General features: G+C 43.9%; 1 protein-coding gene across 1 annotated transcript in view; it reads left to right on the top strand.

Moving 5' to 3' along the window:
* The window catches only part of ssbp4 (single stranded DNA binding protein 4), an 80,418-nt gene that overhangs the window by 22,198 nt on the left and 38,083 nt on the right, over nucleotides 1-20,137 (top strand). Inside the window, exon 4 of the mRNA XM_070831705.1 lies at nucleotides 215-299. Within this exon, the coding sequence (XP_070687806.1) occupies nucleotides 215-299 (85 nt within the window). The remainder of the gene's footprint in view (nucleotides 1-214; nucleotides 300-20,137) is intronic.

Genomic DNA, 20,137 nt, shown 5'->3' with positions numbered 1-20,137 from the left:
CCTTTTAAACACTGCTGTCTTAGACGTTTGGCTTGCTTTGATAAAGGAACTTAAACATGTGTCTCAAAAAAGGTTTAGAAAGTGTAATTTTAGCACTGTACTGAATCTCATGTATCAAATCACATCTGAAACACCCAAACCAGAACCATAGTGAGTCTTTGGTTCACACAGTGGAGTGTCTAACTGCTGTCGCTCTCTTGTCCTGTGTGCACAGTGTATTCTGGGATCTGTACTGCGCTGCCCCGGACCGGAGGGAGACATGTGAACATTCCAGCGAGGCCAAGGCTTTCCATGACTATGTGAGTGAACTTAACCAACCCTCCAGTTGTGTACGAGGAGCACAAATATACACACATCCGCATACAGGCACACGCAGAGTGTGTATGAGAGAGAAGGGACTATTCTCTCTGTGATAATACTGCTGGTTCTTGTTTTGACATGTCTGCGTGTCTGGTGTGCCTGCTGCAGCCTCTGCTCTAGGTGGGACAGACTCTCAGCCAGACGTCTGAAATAGCAAGATTTTAAAAATGCAGCACCTATGAACACCACTTCTATATTTTATAGGAAAGCCCTTAGACTCCCATCTTTTAATTTTTAGTCAAATTGAGAGTCTTCACGCATTGCACATGATCAGCCTTGATCAGTTTTCATCATCTGCATCTGCATCAGCAGGGTAGCGCTGTAGCTCATCCGCTGGCTGCACTTCCTCAGATGATGACCCCTGACCCCTCAGGTCTTAGCGAAACTGTCGGCCTGAGGTCAAAGGTCACAGCACTGCCTGGCTATTTATTGGTCCACTCAAGGCTTCAGTAAAGGTCAAAGCACATAAAGCAGCTGGCTGATCACACAAGCACATTAACGCACACATTCACAAGCAATGCATACACACATAATGCACATTTAGAGCTGGACCGCCTTTGCTAGTTGTGGCTGCAGGGGATGGACAGGGTGATGAGGGGTCAGGGTCCACGGCCCCCTTGGCCCTCTCATCCTCTGAAGAGTTGGAGCAGTCGATCAGTAACCTATCGAACCCATGCACACACTCATTTCTGAAGCGCTGGCTGATGTGTGAGTGGATCGACTAATACTGAAAGCCTTTGTTGGTCCAGCTCTCATTACCGCAAATTATCATTTTGATGTCCCTCACAGACTTAACCTCACTGTCAGTTTGGCTTTTAAAATGGATTTCTATGCTTTACCTCGACTGTCTCCCTTTTTGGCTTGTCTTCACTATGTTAAATATGTTGCCTGAGACGTATTTGATGAAGGATTACATGGGATGTTGACTGGACAGACTGCTTCAACTGCTAGATTATGGTTCCACCTGGGCAGAAGTGAAACCTGAAATGGATTAGTGGAGCTATTCTTACCGTACACTTTTCATTCAGGCTGTTTTAGCCCATAGCCAGTCACCCATTCAGCTGAACTCTCTTATGAGGTTTGACAGCAAAAGTGTGAGCACTTGTCAGCTGAACAGATTACATTTGTTGTGCATGTACTATGCATGTGTGTGTGGCCACACGTTGGTGTGTGTGCGCGCATGTGTGTGTCTCCGCTCCCGTCTGTGTGTGTGCATGTGTTGGACCACCATAAGATTAATTACATGGTTAATTAAACCTAGTAGTTAATTAAATCTGACAACTGTGTCTAATTAATCTAAATGCAATATAATTTCCTACACCTTTCTCCAGAGGTAGGCCAGCTGGATACCTGCATGTCAGCTCTTTAACGGCTCCGGTTTGACAGGCCTGGTCAATATATGGCTGAACTTCAAGCTTCAAGTTCTGCTGCTGTAAAAGACACATTTTAAAAGTCCATGTGTTTCTGTGACTGGTTAAATAAATCAGTCAGCGGAGAGTCAGGAACGCTAATGCTGCTGTGTGTTTGTTCATAGGGGGAATGAACCAAATGTAATATCAAACTGTTGTGTAGGAGCTAATCTGTCGGAGTAAAGGAGACACTGTGAGGGCTAGTGCAGCGCACACATAGCTTTGTCGTAGCTCAAGGATTCAGACAGCGTTGTGTGACCTTCGACCTGGGTCAAGTTCAGAAGGTCAGAGCAGTCTGACAGAGAGAGCTGATTTGTTGGAGATGTGTTAGAAACACACATGAATTTAAGAATAAGCTGTTTGCTGATTGCCCCTTATGTTGCATTAAGGTTGAAAGAATCATCTTATTCCATTGTCTAAGTAAAATATTCAAATTTAAGACTCCATGATTGCATTGTTTCACAATTACATCAAATGGGAATATTTATGTGCATAATTTTTTTATACATTTCCCCAAAAATTCAGACTCATTTCAAATTGATTACATTTGCTCTCTTTGGAAAAGGTGGGATCTTCGCTAGAATTCAGAATGAAGTTGAGTGTTTGGCTGCACAGTGTGAGTTGGTAATGACTGACCCAGTAGACTGCTGCTTTTCACTGATGCTATTTTATAATACAGGAAAAATACAGATTGTGCTTTTTTTCTTCCTCTTTGATTCGGCCTGTTCCTCGTTGTAGAGGCTGGAACTTGAACCCAAAGTGACAGTCAACAGTAAAGCATGAGAGTAAAGTGTGTGTGCTGGCACGGAGGGTGTGGCTGAGACTCTGACTACAGGAAAATGCCAGAGTAGGTGTGTGTGTGAGCACTCGCGCCTTTGTGACTGTTACCGTGTGTTTGAGTCTTTGTGCGTTTGTGTGACAGAGAGGGAGTGAGAGTGTCAGGGTAGAAGTGTGTGAATCCCCAGGGTGATGAGGGGTCTGTCTGTCTCTGATTAACTCTGGCTCCTTGGTCCCCGCAGACCGACGGCCTGATCAAGTCTCTATCACGGCCCCTTGCTGATAACGGCTCCCTCATTCCCCCTAGTCCCCCTGGATCACAGAGTGAAAAACAACACGGCTCCCAGGAGTCTCACACAGTCCGCTCTGTGTGTCGTCCAGCAGGAATCGTGAAAGAGGAATGTGTGTGAGATAAATTGGTTTGTTTTTATTTATGTTTTTTTTTTTTTCTTAATACTTCATAGTCTTCTCTGGTAGCTACACTGTGCGTTTGTTGTGGATAACAATGAGAAAATATCAGCTGTGTGCTATAAAATTGATATTTAGAAATACAGTTTGCTTATTTGTTTCGTGGAGCTAATCTGGTTGCCAGGCAACATTGAGCCAGAGTACAGTCTTGGTTACAGATTTGGTTTGGCGCAGCTCAGTTTGGCTCAATTTGGCCCAGTTTGAAGGCACCTCTTACTCAGCCCTGTCTCACTCAGCCCTGTCATACTGGTCCCCACTGTGAACGATGATGTAGACTTTGTGGACTCTCCAGTTTGGGAAAGATAATGGAATATAATGTGCTAATCCTCAGATCTGGGGACTGGTTGACAGCTAATCCAGGGGAATGTGGTGGGATTGGAGCCCTGGCCGCACTCCCAGAACTGGAGGCCTCTGACTAGCTGGATCGATGGTTGGCTTCACCCCTGGATGGTGGATCTACAATCATAGCCACTCGAACTCGCGCGTAAACACTTGCGCATGCAGGCACGCTTGTGTGCATCTCACACACCCACACACATATGCAAATGAATGCACACACTCAAAGTGCGGGAGATGATACTGTAGCATAAAGAGCTGGAACAGCCTGAAGTCTTGTACCTCTGTAAAGTAATTTAAGTGGTCTCTCTTGTCGTCTTAATTGTTGGAGTTGTGTTTCTGTCCTTCCTCTTCACATTGCTTTTTAATCATGTTTATTTCTTAAAAGAGATCAGCACATATAATAGTCTTCTTTTCTGCTGGAATTTGGATGTTCCTCAAACGAGCACTTTGTTGAGGAAATGTGTTTGATTATAAGAACATGGCATGTCTTTAGTAACTCAATATGAATGATTAAAGGACAAGAGCTTTGTGATGAAGAAAGCATACATATTGACGAGTGAGTTGTTCGCGCGCACACACACACACACACACATTCTTGCTCACATTAAAGCAGGCAGAAGAATGAGTCTCTGTTTTCTCCGACTCTGACACACACACACACACACACGCACTTGCAATCACAGACAAACAGTCTTTCACAAAGTGATACACTCGGTCTTGTTGTTTCAGACATTTTGCTTTGCCCCAGCCAGAGGTCGCAACCCCGAACATCTGCGATTCATGCCAGTCCGGGTTCATTGCCCGCGGAGTGTCACAGATTTAGTGCCACAAGTGCGTCACTCACATGGTAGTGCTTCACTGACTCTGCTCAGCTCTCGGCTTATTGACGAGAACTGTCATGATGATGATTGAGATGGAGGAGTCAAATATGGACATTGCAGAATTTTCTTTTAAACGTCACACCTTGTCCAAAAATAGACTGCAGTAGGAAAAACTTGTATGAATATATTTGTGAAGCCGATCTATTTCTGAAATTATCAGTCAAACACTCATGATAATCATTTAATGATGTAAATTTTATGTCAAGAAAAAAAAAGCCAAACATTCACTGGCTCCAGTTTCTCAAATCTGAGAATTTCCAGTTTTTCTCTTTTCTGTTTTCTATAATTCAAGAAACAGGAGTCTTCAGATCATTTTCTCTATTAATCGCTACGTCTACAAAGCGTCAGAAAATAGTGACACATGACAGTGAGGCACTTTCTACAAATGTCTTGTTTTGTTTGACCAACAGGCCAAAACCCAAAGACATTCAGTTTACTATCACATAAGATAACAAAAAGACCAAATCCTCACATTTGAGAAGCTGGAACATGGAAATGTTTGGGATTTTTGCTTTAAAAAAATGACACTAATGATTAATAAATATTCTAAATTGTTGGAGATTCATTTTCTGTCAGTCGACTAAGCGATTAAACAACAAATTATTTTGGCTCTAAATCAGTAAATCTTAATAAAAAGAAAATGAAAATAAGTGTTACAGCCAGGATCCGTTTCCCAGCATGCAGCGTGCAGACAGTAGATAGATGGAGGTGCTCTGTTGGCTGTTGCCTGGGGATTCTTTGAGAGGGTTAAACATTTGTTAGGCTGGACCACAGTAACAGGTGGCACAAGGGGAGGAGCAGCACTCTGTAAACAACCGTTGATGGCCGAGCCTTTGTCTGGACTCTGTGCATGATTTCTTGTGTGTTTTCCGTCCCCACAACTCCCTGTGTTGCCGTACCAGGTGCTTACCCACCTAATTTTAACGCCACGTGTCTGCTGAAACCCTTCCTTCCCTTTCATAGCTGTCTTTGTCTCTGTCCTTTTTGTGGAAGACAGAATTTACTCATCCTGCACCGTTTTTCCTGCTTCAATTCCTCTCAGGTCTTTTTCACCGCCAACACTCCCCCCCCTTCACCATCCTCCACCCCCCCCACCACCCTCCCCTGCTCTTTCTTTCCCTTCCTCTGTGTTCCATGCTCTCTTTTTTTTTATTCCTCCCCCTCTCTCTTTTTGCCTCCCTCCTCCCGCTGCCCTCCCCCTCTCTCAGAGGAGATTGATTGGGTAATCTGGCTGGGTGCCAGTAGTGCCCGCTTTCTTGCTCGGGGGAAGGAGAGAAGCGGGGGCGACATGACGACATGCAGGAATAATAATAACATCCATAATATAGGCAGAGTAGGTATGGATGGAGGGATGGAGAGTAGAAAGGGAGACCGAAGGAATGGAGCCGACGTTGGCAGCGATGTCTTCTTTATACAGATTCTTCTGACCGTTTTCAGTTTAAATATAGCCCACACACAAACGGCATGCCACAACATTGTGTCTCCATTTCTGTCCGTCTTTATCTGTCTTTCTATCTTTCCCTCCACCCCCCACCCCCACCCCTCGCCTCCTCCGTTTGCGCCTGTGTCGTCTTTTAATATCAAACAGTGCGTGGAGTGCAGGCTGCAGGCAGACGGGCGTTGAGCGAGAGGACGCTGTCTTTGTGTGCCGTTGTTTACCTTTGTTACCGTCTAAATGAAAAAGGCCAGTTGGCTCCTCTGTCTGTGTATACCTTTCCCTATCTGAAGGAAGCAACAAAGCCTGAAAGTGCTGCCCTCAAGCTGTGTGTGTGTTCGGCTGGAGGTCTGGAAGTGACAGAAGCAGAAGATCAAATATTGTTTATGATTCCCTTCCTCGCAGGTTCATTCTGGGCAAGCTTAAAATGTACTGTGGTTTAGCATTTGATCTGTACTCTGCAAGCATGGGCTCCCGGATCTGTGTTTGAAAGAGACGGACATGAAGACAGACATATGGAGACGACAAACCAGGGACAGAGACAGAAAGACGAGCAACAGAGGGGAGACGAGGAGGAGAGACGGAAAGCAGGAGGGAGTTGGGGAAGGAGGGAGGGAGATGTGTCAGTGTGCAGGAAGAAAGAGGTGTCTGAAGACACTCGGGACTCTTTTTGAAGTCTGCATTTTTCATAGTTTATCTGAGTTTTGGTACCAGCGATGCATTACATCTTGCAAGCCAGAGCAGCGTAAATGCCATGAATCCGCCCGAGCAAAGTTATTGTAGAAACCAAACACTGCAGCGTTTACTTTCCCTCCTTGCGTGCAGATTTCCAACCCAGTCCCATTTAATTTCCCTAACCCAGTTACCCATGAATGCCCTCTTAGTTGCTACATCATCATCCATAAAATTTAAACGAATGCTTTAAATGAATACTACATTCTGGGAAATAGTGGAAACTCCTCAGGGCATTTGTTTATCTCTCCCAGTGAAACTAGGGTGAAAGCTGCCAATTCTGTTTCAGTGTAGTCATTTTCAGGAAATAAATTATGCTTCAATAATTAAAAAAAGCAACATTCATCACTTTACTGTGGAGAATTGAAGTGAGCAATTTGTCAGGGGGGTTGAAAGTTTGAGGGCGACCTTCCATGCCGGAGGTGTTTGTGTCTGTGGCATCGTGTCTGTGGTGTTTTCTCCTGCCAAGCCTGCATCTCCTGACAGTGCTCAGACATTAACACACACACACACACACACACACACACCCTCTCTCTCACTGTCTTTGAAGTTCCCCAACACTGGTGACTCCCGACCACATCCACTTACAGTATCCATTTATCCATTGTGCACAAAATGGCATAAATTACTGCAATTATGATGCTTCTGCTCAGTTTGAACTTTCCTTTGGCAACCTGCAGTGACTTTGTGCTTTCATAACTTTGTGTCCTAAGTGTGTGAGGAGAGGGCAGAACAACCTGGTTTAATGCTCCAACACGCCAAAGTGACACTGTTGATTTTTTTCGTGAGCATTTTACTGTTTTACCAAGTAAATTTCAAGGAAGGTTTTTCCTCAAAGAGATGCAACGGCGTTCATCTACAGTCGACTTTTCCAGCTGTGGAGCTCCCAGTTCTCTCTTCTTAGAGCAAAGCTTGGAGCTGCACTCCATCACTGCCGTTTCTCATTAGGTTTAAAACACTGACGATGGTTACACGGATTGTCAGGTGGGTCCCAGGGAGCGAAACCTATCTTTAAATATACAGTCCTGTCGGTTAACTCGGGGAGTTGGGAAGTCATTTCGCTCTTTTACGCCAAGTCCCCAAATTAAATCAGCTCACACTGGGGCTGCTGTGGTGGACATAATATGAGAAACATTTGATTTTTTTAAATCAAGCTTGATTGCTTGCTGTTGTACAGGTCCAGGAGCGCACGTTAAGTGTCCGCTGAGGAATTTAATGTTTGGCAAACTGTGCAAGTGGAGAACATGAAGAACTGGTTTGTGAAAGTGTGTGCGGACACCTTAAAGGCTGCAGGATTGTAGATTAAACAGGACTCACGACATTTGAGAACAAGAGTTTCACACACGATTCCTAGACAGTAAAAACCACTGCATATGTATGTCACTCTTTTACATGGCATGAAATGTGTGCTTATCATTCCATAAATATAAAATATGACCCATTATACAAAATATATGTATGTATGTTAAGTTGCGTCAAGTAGAGGGACACATTAAAGCAGATCTGGAGGTAGGCAGGTCGGTTTGGGGTCGAAAGCGTGTGTGTAGATTTCAGAGCGTCCTCACACACCGGCGCTGCTTTGTGTCGCTGCTGCCATCACAAAAGACAAAAGACAGCATTTAGTTTGTGTCCTCATTACCATCACTAACCAGGCTTTGATGACTTGTTTTCATCAAACATTCATGTCATAGATGTCACAACATGAAGTTAGTTTGCAGCTCGTACTCCAGCTCGTACTCCCGCTCTCTTCTGTCACTTCACATGGTCTGCGTGATTATTCTACATGTTGCATGCTTTCGTTTACGTGTCACAATAGTACTTGCCACAGCGAGCTCAGTGGGCATTGCTTTTTTTAATGACCAATGCAAATGCAGCAGATTTGAATTGCTTTGAGAAATGAATCTATATGTTAATTAATAACTAACTTCAGCTTCACTTCCTCCCTCCAGTCAGAGCACTCGGGAGTTTGAGTTTCATCCTTTTAAACACACTAACGATTCTTTTTTTCTAAAAGTCAGTCACTCCTTTCTCTTTTCTTCCTCATGTCTTTGTCCACTCGTACGATCTTTCTCCCTCTCACACACACTCGTACACACTTTGTCCTGCCCTTTCTCCTTTGCCTCTGCCTCTCTTTGTGGCAGTGGGCAGGCTTGTAGTTGGCAAACGTTGCAGCCTGGCACAGTGTGTCCCTGGCACAGCGTGTGTGTGTCTGACTGTGTGTGTGTCTGGTGTCTGCTGCACAGCTCTGCCAGTCCACCAGTCTCAAGTACCAGCTGGGCACCCAAACTCACAACCAAAATAAACTGGCCGCACTATCAATGAGCCCATGTGTTGAAGCGTGTGTGCAGAAGTGTGTTGCTTGTCTTTGTGAGTGCATGTGAATGTTCATGTCTGTGTGTGTGTGTGTGTGTGTGTGTGTGCATGTGCGTGCTTGTGTGCGTGCGTGCTTGTGTGTGTGTGTGTGTGTGTGTGTGTGTGTGTGTGTGTGTGTGTGTGTGTGTGAGGTGCTGATCAGACACCCTGCTTATTAAGTCTCATTGAACCGAGTGGTGAAACAAACACAGTCCTTCCTCAGATGAATGCCTGAGATGTTCGCCTGTCTCAACTTTGCATTACACTGAGGCCCTCCCTGCTAGGATTAAAGACTAAAACAATTACAAAGCCTTATTTGCAATTCAAATTCTCCTAAATGCAGACTTAATCCCCATTTTCCAAAGGCAGCAATACTGAGAGGCAGAAAAAAATGTGTGAGAGAGATCCAGTTCAAGCCTCTGTCGGGGTTTCTGTTGCTAAAATAACACTTATAAGTTATAGGGGGGATAATGAATGTGCTTTGAGCTGGTTGAGTTATATTTGGAGAACAGTTTGTTTCTGTTAAAAGCTTGTCTTTATAATGACAGGATAAATGCACAGAATCGACAGGGGAGTCGCTGATTTTCACGCCGCTTGTGCACTCACATTCTCAGAAATATTTGCATTTTATTTTACGTGCATGAACGTGTATTTTTATATTCATATATGTGTGCATTAAGGTGTGCAAGTGTCTTGATGACGGGGGCCACAGCGAGTGTGCTTTACTGCTGCCCAGGGTATATTTACAGACAGTGACTTTAATGCAGTGTAATGATTATTTTTATTCCGGGTACTTCGGCAGCCCGTTGGCTCTGAGTGGAATGACTCCCCATTGGCCCACTGATTACCTCTGTGGCTGCTGCCACACCTGGCTCCTTCAACTCTCCTCTCTCCACCATTACACCTTCAGAGCCTTCCCCCTTTTATTACAGTACCATCATCTGTTCATTCCTCTACCCATCGTCTACGTTCGACAGTGGGCTACTCCTCTTAGGTCTTTTTCTCTGCTGCAACACCTGCATCAGCGCCTCATCTCCTCTTTCCCTCCTTTCCTTCAATCATTACACCTTTACTCCTCCAACTTTCCCAATTTAACACTATGATTTCAACCTGCTGACTGCATCTACCTCCGCGCCTTCATAGCTTTTCTTTTGCTCCCACTGCTTTAACACGTTAAAGCATGAAATCGTGCTCTTACTTTTGCAAGTCTGTGCAGTTGTCTGCAGAGTTGCGCACAGATGTTGGCCAATATACTTCTATGTAAAGTGTACTAGAGGGCTTATGTCAACTATTTCAAAGCAAAATAGACTTTGTATAGCAAAAAAAATATTTAAAAGTAATTAAAGGCAGCTGCCTGAGTGTGTTTGCAATTTATGTTTTGGACAGTTAGTCATTTGTGAGATGCGAAGAGATCAAATACACACACTGCAACAGTAACCCTGAAAACCTGTTGGTGGTGTGTCTTTTGGTGAGATCCTGCTGCTGCTCTCCTTCTAGACTTATGTGCCTTGTTTGTTTTTTACACCTTCTACATCTGCCCACTATCAGGGTTTTGTCTTCTTGGTTAAAAAGTGACCATCACAAGAGGACACACAGCTACGTTAATGATTACTTTGGGGATAATAAAGGCCATTAAAACAGAAGAACATGGAAATGCATTGTGATGTATTTGAAGGGAAGATGACAGAGGGGTCTGCCAAGCCTGCTTTCCGTTTTACAGAGTCTTTCTCACGGCTCTCACCTCTCACTCTGCTCTACCTCCTTCTTCATGTCCTGTTCCCTTGGTTCTCCTGTTATCCACCCTCAAACTTTTTCCTTTGTAGCTTTCCCTCTGTTTCACTCAGGAGGAAAGCACCTTCAGCAGTTATCATAACATTGCCTTTGGATCACTTCTAACTGGAGCTAGGTTTTAAACTCGCACTCTTACATTGAGTACAAGTTGAAAGTCTGATTTTTCAGACTTAATTAAGAGCAATGTGTCTAATGAGGTCTGTCATTCATAGTAACCTTCGAAAGGCATCTCAAAACTGCTGGCTAATGACAACCTTGAACTTATTTGGAAGGACTAATGAGTTAATGTTTCCTTTGGGTGGAAGAAAACGGCACTTGAGCTTGAGTTGCATATTTCCTTCCACCTCCAACATTTACACATCGACATAGCTGAGCACTTTCAAGCACATCTTTATCCGCCTTTCAGAGACATACCGAAGAATGCTCAGTGTTATGACTTTTTAATTGATTGTTAGCTCAAAAATTGTCATGTGGATATGAAGGGAAAAAAAACATACTCTCCCCGTAAGCTAATCCTTTACAAAGCCAACAGCCAGGCGCAACACTTTGACGCAAATATGTAAGACATGTAGCGTCACAGTGAGTGTCCACATTAGCCTGCGCTCACTATTTTAAACGTGTGCTGTGGAGAACCTGTTAATGGGTCGGACTCTGGGTAGTTGGACAGTGTTACACTAAAAATAAGAGATAAGAATGGACTGGAGTCGCTGCTGTTGTTTGTTTATACTGGACATTAATAATCTCCAATACAGGACAATCATTATCTAGAACAGATGTTGATATACCAACAGATCGATCGACGTATGGAAAGAAAATGTAACACCTTTTCTGTGCAGTGCCTGTCATGCTTCTGTGTGTGGTTTGTCTTTTCCAGAGTAAAGATAATAGAGCTAGATAGAAGTGTTTATATATTAAATATATGTGTGCGCACATATGAGTGTGATGTTTTTGCCCTGAGTGAGCGACACCAAAGCTGTTAGCCGGCCTAAAGTTCAGCGCAGGGTCAGAGGCTGTCTCCGCCGCCATTTAGGGTTTATTCCGCAGAGAGGGCCGGAAAAATCCAAAAACCCCACATCATGCACTTAGTAACAAGTGCAACGTGTGAACTTCCAACCTCGACTCTGCTGTCTGGATGTAAGCCTTCAGATCAGTTATTTATATCTCTCATGATTAAGTTCAGGGGATAAATAGGGCAGCGCATCTGTTTCGTTACTGGCTGAATATTTGGACTTATTTAAGCTTCACTGTGTGATCATGTATGTCTGTGTGCATCCATAAAAAAAAAGAAGGAAAATGACTAAAAGTTCTCCTGTGTATGTGCACATGCTCACATACTGTACATGAGTTCTTCCTCTTGTGTGTCCCGTCTGCGCCGTCTGATCTGTTTTTACCACATCAGATCTCTTCTGTAAAAAGTGACATTTGGAATAGAGAGATTCACAACACCGCACTACACTCTGTTGCACTCTGAAAAGGTCAGCTTTCTCTGAAGGAGTGTGCGCGACCAGCCGACGCTCTGCGAGTGTGAGGGAGAAGAGAGCGTGGTTTCTTCTGGACAGTTGGCTTGGCCAGCTCGGTGTGATTGGATATACTGTAGATTCCTGCTTTGTGTTTACTTTAGTTTGGACGATCGCTTGAGATTCTTCCTCTGTGCTGTGCTCCATCTGAGCTGCTCTCTTCTGTGCTGAACTGTTCTGCTGGATGCTGTAATCTCTTCAGCGCATGGCCAGATTACTGTCTGCTCCATATTGTCTGGTGGTGGGCTGCAGGATGGAGAGATGGCAGGAGGAGGGGAGAGAGGGAGGGATGGAGGAGGCTCTGATTTGCTGCTACATAAGGAAGATTACCTTTTTATTAATGTATCCATCTGGACGTTTGCTATATTTGGTTGTTTGTCCAGTCTGTCTGTTTGTGTATAAGCCTTATGACATTTCACTCTAGATAAATCAAAGCTGAGATTAGACATATGTGTTATTTCCCAAGAGTTGTCAACCAAATGACTAAATCACAATGTAATATAATTATCATTAGCTAGCATTAAAATGTGTGTAGAATCTCCTTTGTGACTAATACTGTAGATGCATTGTACTTTTTATCCAGAACATGAAATTATTATTATTTTTTTAATTGAATGATTCTCGGTAAAGAAAAATAAGGAAATCTGAGTATTCTTTGTAGGCCCCCACCACCACCTCCACCCCCCTCCTCCATGCGTCTTCCTCTCCATCTCTTTCTGTCTCCTGTGCACTCCGTGCAGAAATGATTTCCATTCCTGCTGAATTAATGAGGTTCTGCTGAACTGAGAAAAGGCAAGGGGAGTGTGTATACACACACATACACACACACACACACACACAGAGGCAGGGACACACACACAGATGCTGGCAGGGACGCACACACACAGACACACACACATTCTCACAGGCACATATCTACTACAGCCATATTTAAGTCCATAGTCACACACACACACACACACACACACACACACACAGTGATTCACTGAAGCTTGGCCACTTTTTGCCGTTTGAAAGCACAAACAGTATTTTTTTATAGTACATTTGAGGAAATGTAGACAGAGATAAAGAGATGGACAACAACTACAAATGAAACTGAATCTTAGGCCCAACAAAATCTACATGCAACTGGTGCATTTTCAAGTGGTGGTTTTATAGTGCACACACACACACACACGCACACACACACACACACACACACACACACACACACACACACACACACGCACATAACATAACACACAAACGTGCAGCCTCATGACTTGGGCCCCATAGCTGGGCGCAGTCACCATGGTAACACACTAGTGTGTGTATCAAACACTACAGCGGTTAGAGACTGTTGTGGTTGGGTAGTTGTTAAACACCCCCAACCCTTATCCCATCCTCTCTCTCACACACACACACACACACACACTTACACACAGATAAATGTCAGTGCAGGTTTCCTCCTGTCCTTCCACGACAGTCTCTGTCTTTGCTTGGACTGAGTAGACCTTAAGAAGAATCAACCTTCACTCTGCTCCTGATGCCCATTTTCATTAACTAATGATCTCACACAACACTCGGGTGAACAGCCAAACAGCCACAAAGCTTTCTCTCAATCAAAGGCCTGATGAGCTGAAGGGTGACTCAGGTCTGGTTCGTGCATTGTAAACACAGACAGTCGAAACACACACGTGAAGGAGCACACAGTCAAAAGGATGTAATTGCGGTGCAAGCGGTTGTTGTTATATGCCAGCTTGTGCGCCACTTGAAAGCTCCGTCAAGGCTTGGCTGAACAAAGAGGAGCAGAGAGCACCGGCTAATTCTGCTGAGGTTCTTCCTTGTTGAGCTGATTTTTCCTAAAACACGACTAATGTGTGGAGTTTTCAGGTGTGCGAGAAGCGTGAACACAGAGGTGCACAGACCACATCTGGTCACATGTGACGCTTGAAACAAGTGAGAGAGCCTTTAGATAACGCAAACCGTATGCAGACTGAGCTGTCTGTCTTTCATTCATTCATTCTGGCTTCTTTTTTGTGTGTCTCTGTCTTGCTTCCTTCATTAAATGCAGATGATCATGCACATTCAGCTGCGCACACAAAAAAATGCAACCTCTCTCCTTCTCCCCGCTCTCTGCTGTCTCAGTGTTTTTCTTTCCCATTTATCATCACTGAAGCAAAGGAACCGATTCCAATTTCATGTGTTTTCATTCCATTCCTCTATTTGCTTATTTCTTCATCCCCCCGTCTCTATTTTGATCTCAGGCAACCAGTCAGCAGTCAATAATCTGTTAAATAGCATTGATCGCCACCATTTAGTTTCCTGGCCAGCTACTTAGGTTGTAAAGCTGATCAATGGCTTTGAATGGGAACCACCTAGATAGGGGATTGACTGCTGGGACGCGCACTGCAATCATATCATTTGTCTTCATTTGCTGTTCAATTATTTGTTGTAATGGCTGCTGTCAAAAACAGCCCCATGCTGGCTCACAATGGCACACAGAGCCTAAAACCGGAGAGTGCACACTGCGCCCGTGTGCCCGACTCACTCCGCTCACCTTGACTCTGTGCCCCCCCTCCCTCTTCTTCTGCCTCTGCCTCTCACACTGCTGCTAGAGGAAAGAGATTATATAGTAAACAGCAAGAGAGGAACAGTATCACATGTTGAAATGAGTATAGGAGTGTGTTCCTGTGTGTGTGTGTGGGGGGGGTGGACTTATAGAGTGTGTGTGACTTACGAGTGCATGCAGATGGTGCTCATGCCTGGATGTGTCGATGAAGTCTGACCCAGACTGGACTTCCTCTGCCCAAGAGCCCCTTCCTGAAACCATCAATCACCCCTTGTAGGACACATTTATGTGAGAGAGACCTGTGGTGTGTCTGTGGGATTTTTGGCTTGCTTTGAGTTTCATGTACGGCTGCAACGTTATTTGAATCATCAATAGATAAGACTCATCATAAGAAATCAGGGAATGTATTGGAGTTTATTATGAATATTAAGAGCGGGTGAAAAAAATATAATTGTCCAAACAAAAACAGGATTTTAGAAATACGATTATATATACCGATCTTGTTTTCTTTGATCATTTTCAGGGACTCTGGTGCATGTGGCACATTTTCTCCAGATCTTAACTTTCACTCAGCAGAAGCATTTTCTGAGCTGTGGTGGTGCAAAAGCACCATGTTTACAGTGAACGGCAGCAGTCAGCAGGAACCACAGCCACATTTGGATGCATTTAGAAAAATCGGATGAAAATGACCCCTAAAAAAGGAAACACAAACTAATCTTAGTGTTCGTGAACCCCTGACCAGAAAGAAGTGTTTGGCGTTTTTTCCCTTGATAACTGACTGTTATCAAATGAAACAACAATCAATCTTCTCTCCTACTCATTCACTTGCGATCAGGCCTCATTTCTACATCACAGATGCCCTCCTGACGATTGTTGTCTATAGGGAGTTATAAGGCCTGCTCACCCTTTTCTACTTTTGGGGGTTTTATTGTGTTTTATTGTGTGTGCTATAGTGGGGACATCCTACTCTCATTTCCATTGATCCACTGCTGCTCATCTGGCACCAACTTCCCTCTGACTTTCCTCATTCCTACTGTACCTCCCTCTTTAAATCTCTGCCTCTCTCTCTGACTCCTTTCTTCTCCTCCTTCTACCTCCTCTGGTTTTATTGGAGAAGGAGCGTCCCCCTCCCCCTGCTTGTTTGAAGTGGCCTGCTCATATATCACAGCCTTTCCTCGCAGGATATCCTCCCTCTTCCTGCCTCTCCCTCTCTTTCTCCCTCAATTCCTCCCTCTCACCTCCCCCCCTTTCTGATAGCTGGGGGGTGGAGGAGGGGAATACCTGTTAACTCTATTTCTTTTCCACACTTTAACACTCTTCCTATGTACTCAGTGGACATGCCCCCCCCCACCCACAATAATACTCCAATGAAAAGTTTTAGATATTAAATTAGTATGAATGAATGAATCAGAATGAAACCTGGTCTCGTCTTCAACTTGATAAGTGCATTTTGCTTTATAACTAGACTCAACTGGACTGTAAGTAGAGGATGACAGTACTCTGATTATCCAAACTGTCGTGTACACAGTTTATTATTTTTTTTGTTTATCTTATTTGCATTAAGTTCATAATTGCAGCATAACTTCATTAACAGGGCTGAGATGCTCATCGAACTGCTCAGTGTTTCACATCACTCGTCGTGTGCACAGCTTCGTCTGTTTTCTGTTGTGGGTTTGACTCTGCACACAGTTTGATGAAGAGCATTGTGGCCTGTGGTTGTTCAAGGATAAAACTTTTTGTAGAAACAGTGATTTAGCCTTTATGTGAGTTAACATCTCAAGTCATTTTCCTGATTGTGCTCTGTAAGTTAAGATTGATAGAGTCACTTTAACACTTTCTTCCAGACATTAACATGACTATGAAACAGCTGAAGTAGGCTCACTGGACACTATCTTCTCTGAATAAAGAGTGTTGATCATTTGCTAAAAAAACTAAAACAACTGATGTTTACACTCGCTCGACAAGGTGCCCGTGTGGTCATTCAGATCATGACAGATGCATTTTTTACTGAAACAAAGGGAGAAGTAGACATTGATATAGAACCACAAGCCCACTAAAGGAGGAGAAGAGGTTTGAATGAGTAGACAAAGTGCGCGATTATGATACAGAGCTTTAATAATGACAGTCTGTTGAATAACGACGTGAAACAAGGTGACGCGAAAGGGGTCACTCGCAGTGACGAACCTACAGAGAATCTTCGTCCAAATCAGCGCCTCTCCTCGGCTTTATGCTGGTTCCACACTAGAGGATAATTAGACAGATTTTTGGTTCCGATGCGTCACTCTCGACAACCAAGGGAGCGTTCCAGATTCGAGAGTATCTGCCCAAACGATCCTGTCGTGTGAGGCCTTTACGTAATCTTAATATTACCGGCTGGATCAGAGTCTCCCAGATTTTGAATCCTAAATATGAAACGTTTGAAATCCTGTAGTGTGAACAGAACAGAACAGATTGAAATATTAAGTATCAGTTAAATTTGTTGTTATGTCTATGATCTCCCGTGTCTTTAAAATCAGATAAACTTTGAAAGTCCTCTACGGTGCACCGGGCATTATAGCACAACGTTAATGTTTTGGTTCACTCTCATGGCTCTCATAGTGTTGTTTTTGGCCTCACCAGGCAGCTGTTCACAGCGACAAAGCTCTAAAAATCCACTGCACACTACTTAGTCATCATCAAGCAGCAGGCAGACGCAAATAGTGTGTCGCAGGTGAACAGAGTGGAGCATTTAGAGAACCAGAACCAGATACTTCCTTCAAAAGCAGCTGGAGTGCAAAAACAGAACCGAAATGAGTGCCAGTTAGCTAGAAACACGACTCCAAAGGAATGATAATGTGAATTTGTGTTAGCTGGATGTGTAAATTAGGAAGTCTTTTCTAACAAGTTTGCCATATCAATTTAAACGCGTGGTTTTCAAAACTTGTTTATGCTGCTCCCAAGTGGCCAAAAGAATTAGCAGGTTTGAGCCAGGACGTACACTGCAATGCTAGCACTGCATGAAGATCAAACCAGATAGAAGGAGTCGGTCTAACTAGAGAACATCAACATAACAGAAATGTTTTCTACAGAGCAGAAGTCATTCATCATTATACATGTGGATGAATTAGCCATGCTAGCACAGATCATGCATGCTCTATTAAGGAGCCATGAAAGATCAGACAGTACAATCTATAATCTTTCACATTCAACAGGAGCCAGCTTCATCTGCAACATTTACAACAACACTGCTCATTCATTCACTCATTTTGTCCTTCATGTTTGATCTCTCCGACACCGCTGATGAGATTTGAACGAAACTTGAGGGGGTGGCATATTTCACCACAGATCTCCAGCGCTTTTATTATTACAGTAGTTGGCCCAAGGGGAGTGGGGGGGTACACCACAAGTCCATGTCAGAACGAGATGGCGGGAAGGATTGGTTACTGATTGACCATGAGGGGGGCTGTGTCATTTCCTACAAATTTCATACAAAACAAATTTCGTCATTCCACATTACAATACGAGGGCGTACTTCAACATAGTTTCCTGTTTGGTTCATTATATTCACCACAGAAGCTCTGCTACCAGGATTACCCCACTGTCCTTCATCACTCCCGCTCTTAACACAGTTTATTTGACTCTTATTCGTCCTTAATATCTTTTCTTTATGAGATTCATTATTCACTTCCTCCTTTTCATACTCCTTTAATTCAGCCCTGTACTGCCTCTCTCTCTGCTTTTCTCTCTTTCTGCAGCTTTATCTCATTTTTTTTTCTACTCCTTGTTTTTCTCTCTCCATGCCCTTGTTGTCATTTAGCTACTTCCCCCAGCTCTGCCCTCCCCCTTCATCCTCCTCTCTTTTCTCTCCCTCCCCTCCCTCCGTCTCTCTTCCTTTGCTATCTTACATTTTCTCTCTCCATCTCTGCTTCTCTCTCCATCCCTCTGCCCTTTTACTCCTCCACCCACCCCTCCTCTCTCCCTCTCCATCCCTCCATCAATCTCTCTCTCCGCCTCTCTCTCTCTCCGGCTGAGGACAAGGAGGTGAAAGCCAAGCGGATTACAGTGGCAGTTTAATCTGGCTGACCCACCAAGGGATTGCTCTCTACTTTGCTGTGAGGCTGCAGGGCTGGAGGGCAGTGGGGCTGGGTGGGGTGAGGAGGAGGGGGAGGAGAGGGGGAGTGGGAGTAGGGGAGGAAAGAGGAAGGAGACCAGGTTGTGGAGGGAGGGGTGGGTGGGTCGGGGAAGCAGAGAAGGAGGGAAAGGAAGGAGAGGAGGAGGAGGAGGGATGAGGAGGATGGGAGCTTTTGAATTTGCAGAATTCTCCCTTGTTTGTCTCGGCCTGAGCCGAAATGCTCTCCAGGACAGGACTGTTTGTACACACACAAGCACGTGTGTGTGTGTGTGTGTGTGTGTGTGTGTGTGTGTGTGTGTGTGTGTGTGTTAGTGTGTGTTAGTGTGTGTGCGTGTGTGTTTGGGTGTGACTGTGTGATGCCAGAGGTGGGGGAAGGGCTTTCGTTGTTATTAAGAGATGGAATATTAATGCTACTTTGCCTCTAATTTCTTTCCATCTGTCATCAAGTTGTCCTCTGTGTGTGCGCCTGTCTTAGTCTATGAATAGATACTCTTCAGATATTAACAGACAATTAGTCTGTTCTGTGTTTCAAAGACAAAATGCAAAAACGTCCTTGGTTTGATTTTTCTTTTTCTTTATTCTGAAAACATCAAAATCTCATTTTACTCCATCTTGTCAAAGTCATTCAAACTCACGCGGCTTTCATCCACAGTTAACGCCCAGACTGAGGCCTCGCCAAGTTTATCAGTTCATCGAGTGCCGCAGTAGTTTCTGTCTTTGTCGGCTCCAGGTCATTTGTGTTTGTTTTTTATTGCTATTTTTAATCTCTTGAAATTTGAACATGAAGAGTGAGGATAATGTTGCGATTAACAGTAGGGGTGCACGCAAGGGTTTTGGTTTGGTTTCAGTAGTGAGTGGGTTGGGGGAAGGTGGATGGGGGGTGTTGTTACATGAAGCTAAAAAGCTAAAAAAGAAGAACTATGTGGCCTCCGTTTCCGCTATTTACGTAGATATAACATACAACACATTATGATTATATTATAGAGCTCTCCAAATCAATGATCTTAAGTTCGTCATGGTAGAAAAAACAAAAAAAAAACAATTTGCATCCTTACTAAACACCGTCCTGTCTGTCAATTCAAGCACTGTTTTTCATGAAATATTTATTGTAAAAAAAAAAAAACACCCAAAAAAAAATGTGCGCATGAGTTTGCAGATGTTTTTCAGCCCTGAGTATTTCATGTGGTCTACCTTTCAGGCTGCATTACAATCTCCACCAATTAGAGGCAAGAGCAGTAGCCTGACAGGCAAAATCCAGGGCAAAAAATGTCACACAAGATTCTCATCATCAGTTCATCTCTTCTCTCGTCTGGGTTTTAGCAGCTGGACAGTAAGACGCTATTGTTTAGAGAGACTGTCATGAGTAAACCAAACTGAAACTATATTTGGAAAGGGAGGCAAAAACTTTTGAAAC

Source organism: Pempheris klunzingeri, chromosome 6 (genome assembly GCF_042242105.1).
Source record: "Pempheris klunzingeri isolate RE-2024b chromosome 6, fPemKlu1.hap1, whole genome shotgun sequence".
Taxonomy (NCBI): domain Eukaryota; kingdom Metazoa; phylum Chordata; class Actinopteri; order Acropomatiformes; family Pempheridae; genus Pempheris; species Pempheris klunzingeri.
The sequence above is the reverse complement of the archived record's forward strand: the minus strand, read 5'-3'. Positions and strand labels throughout refer to the sequence as shown.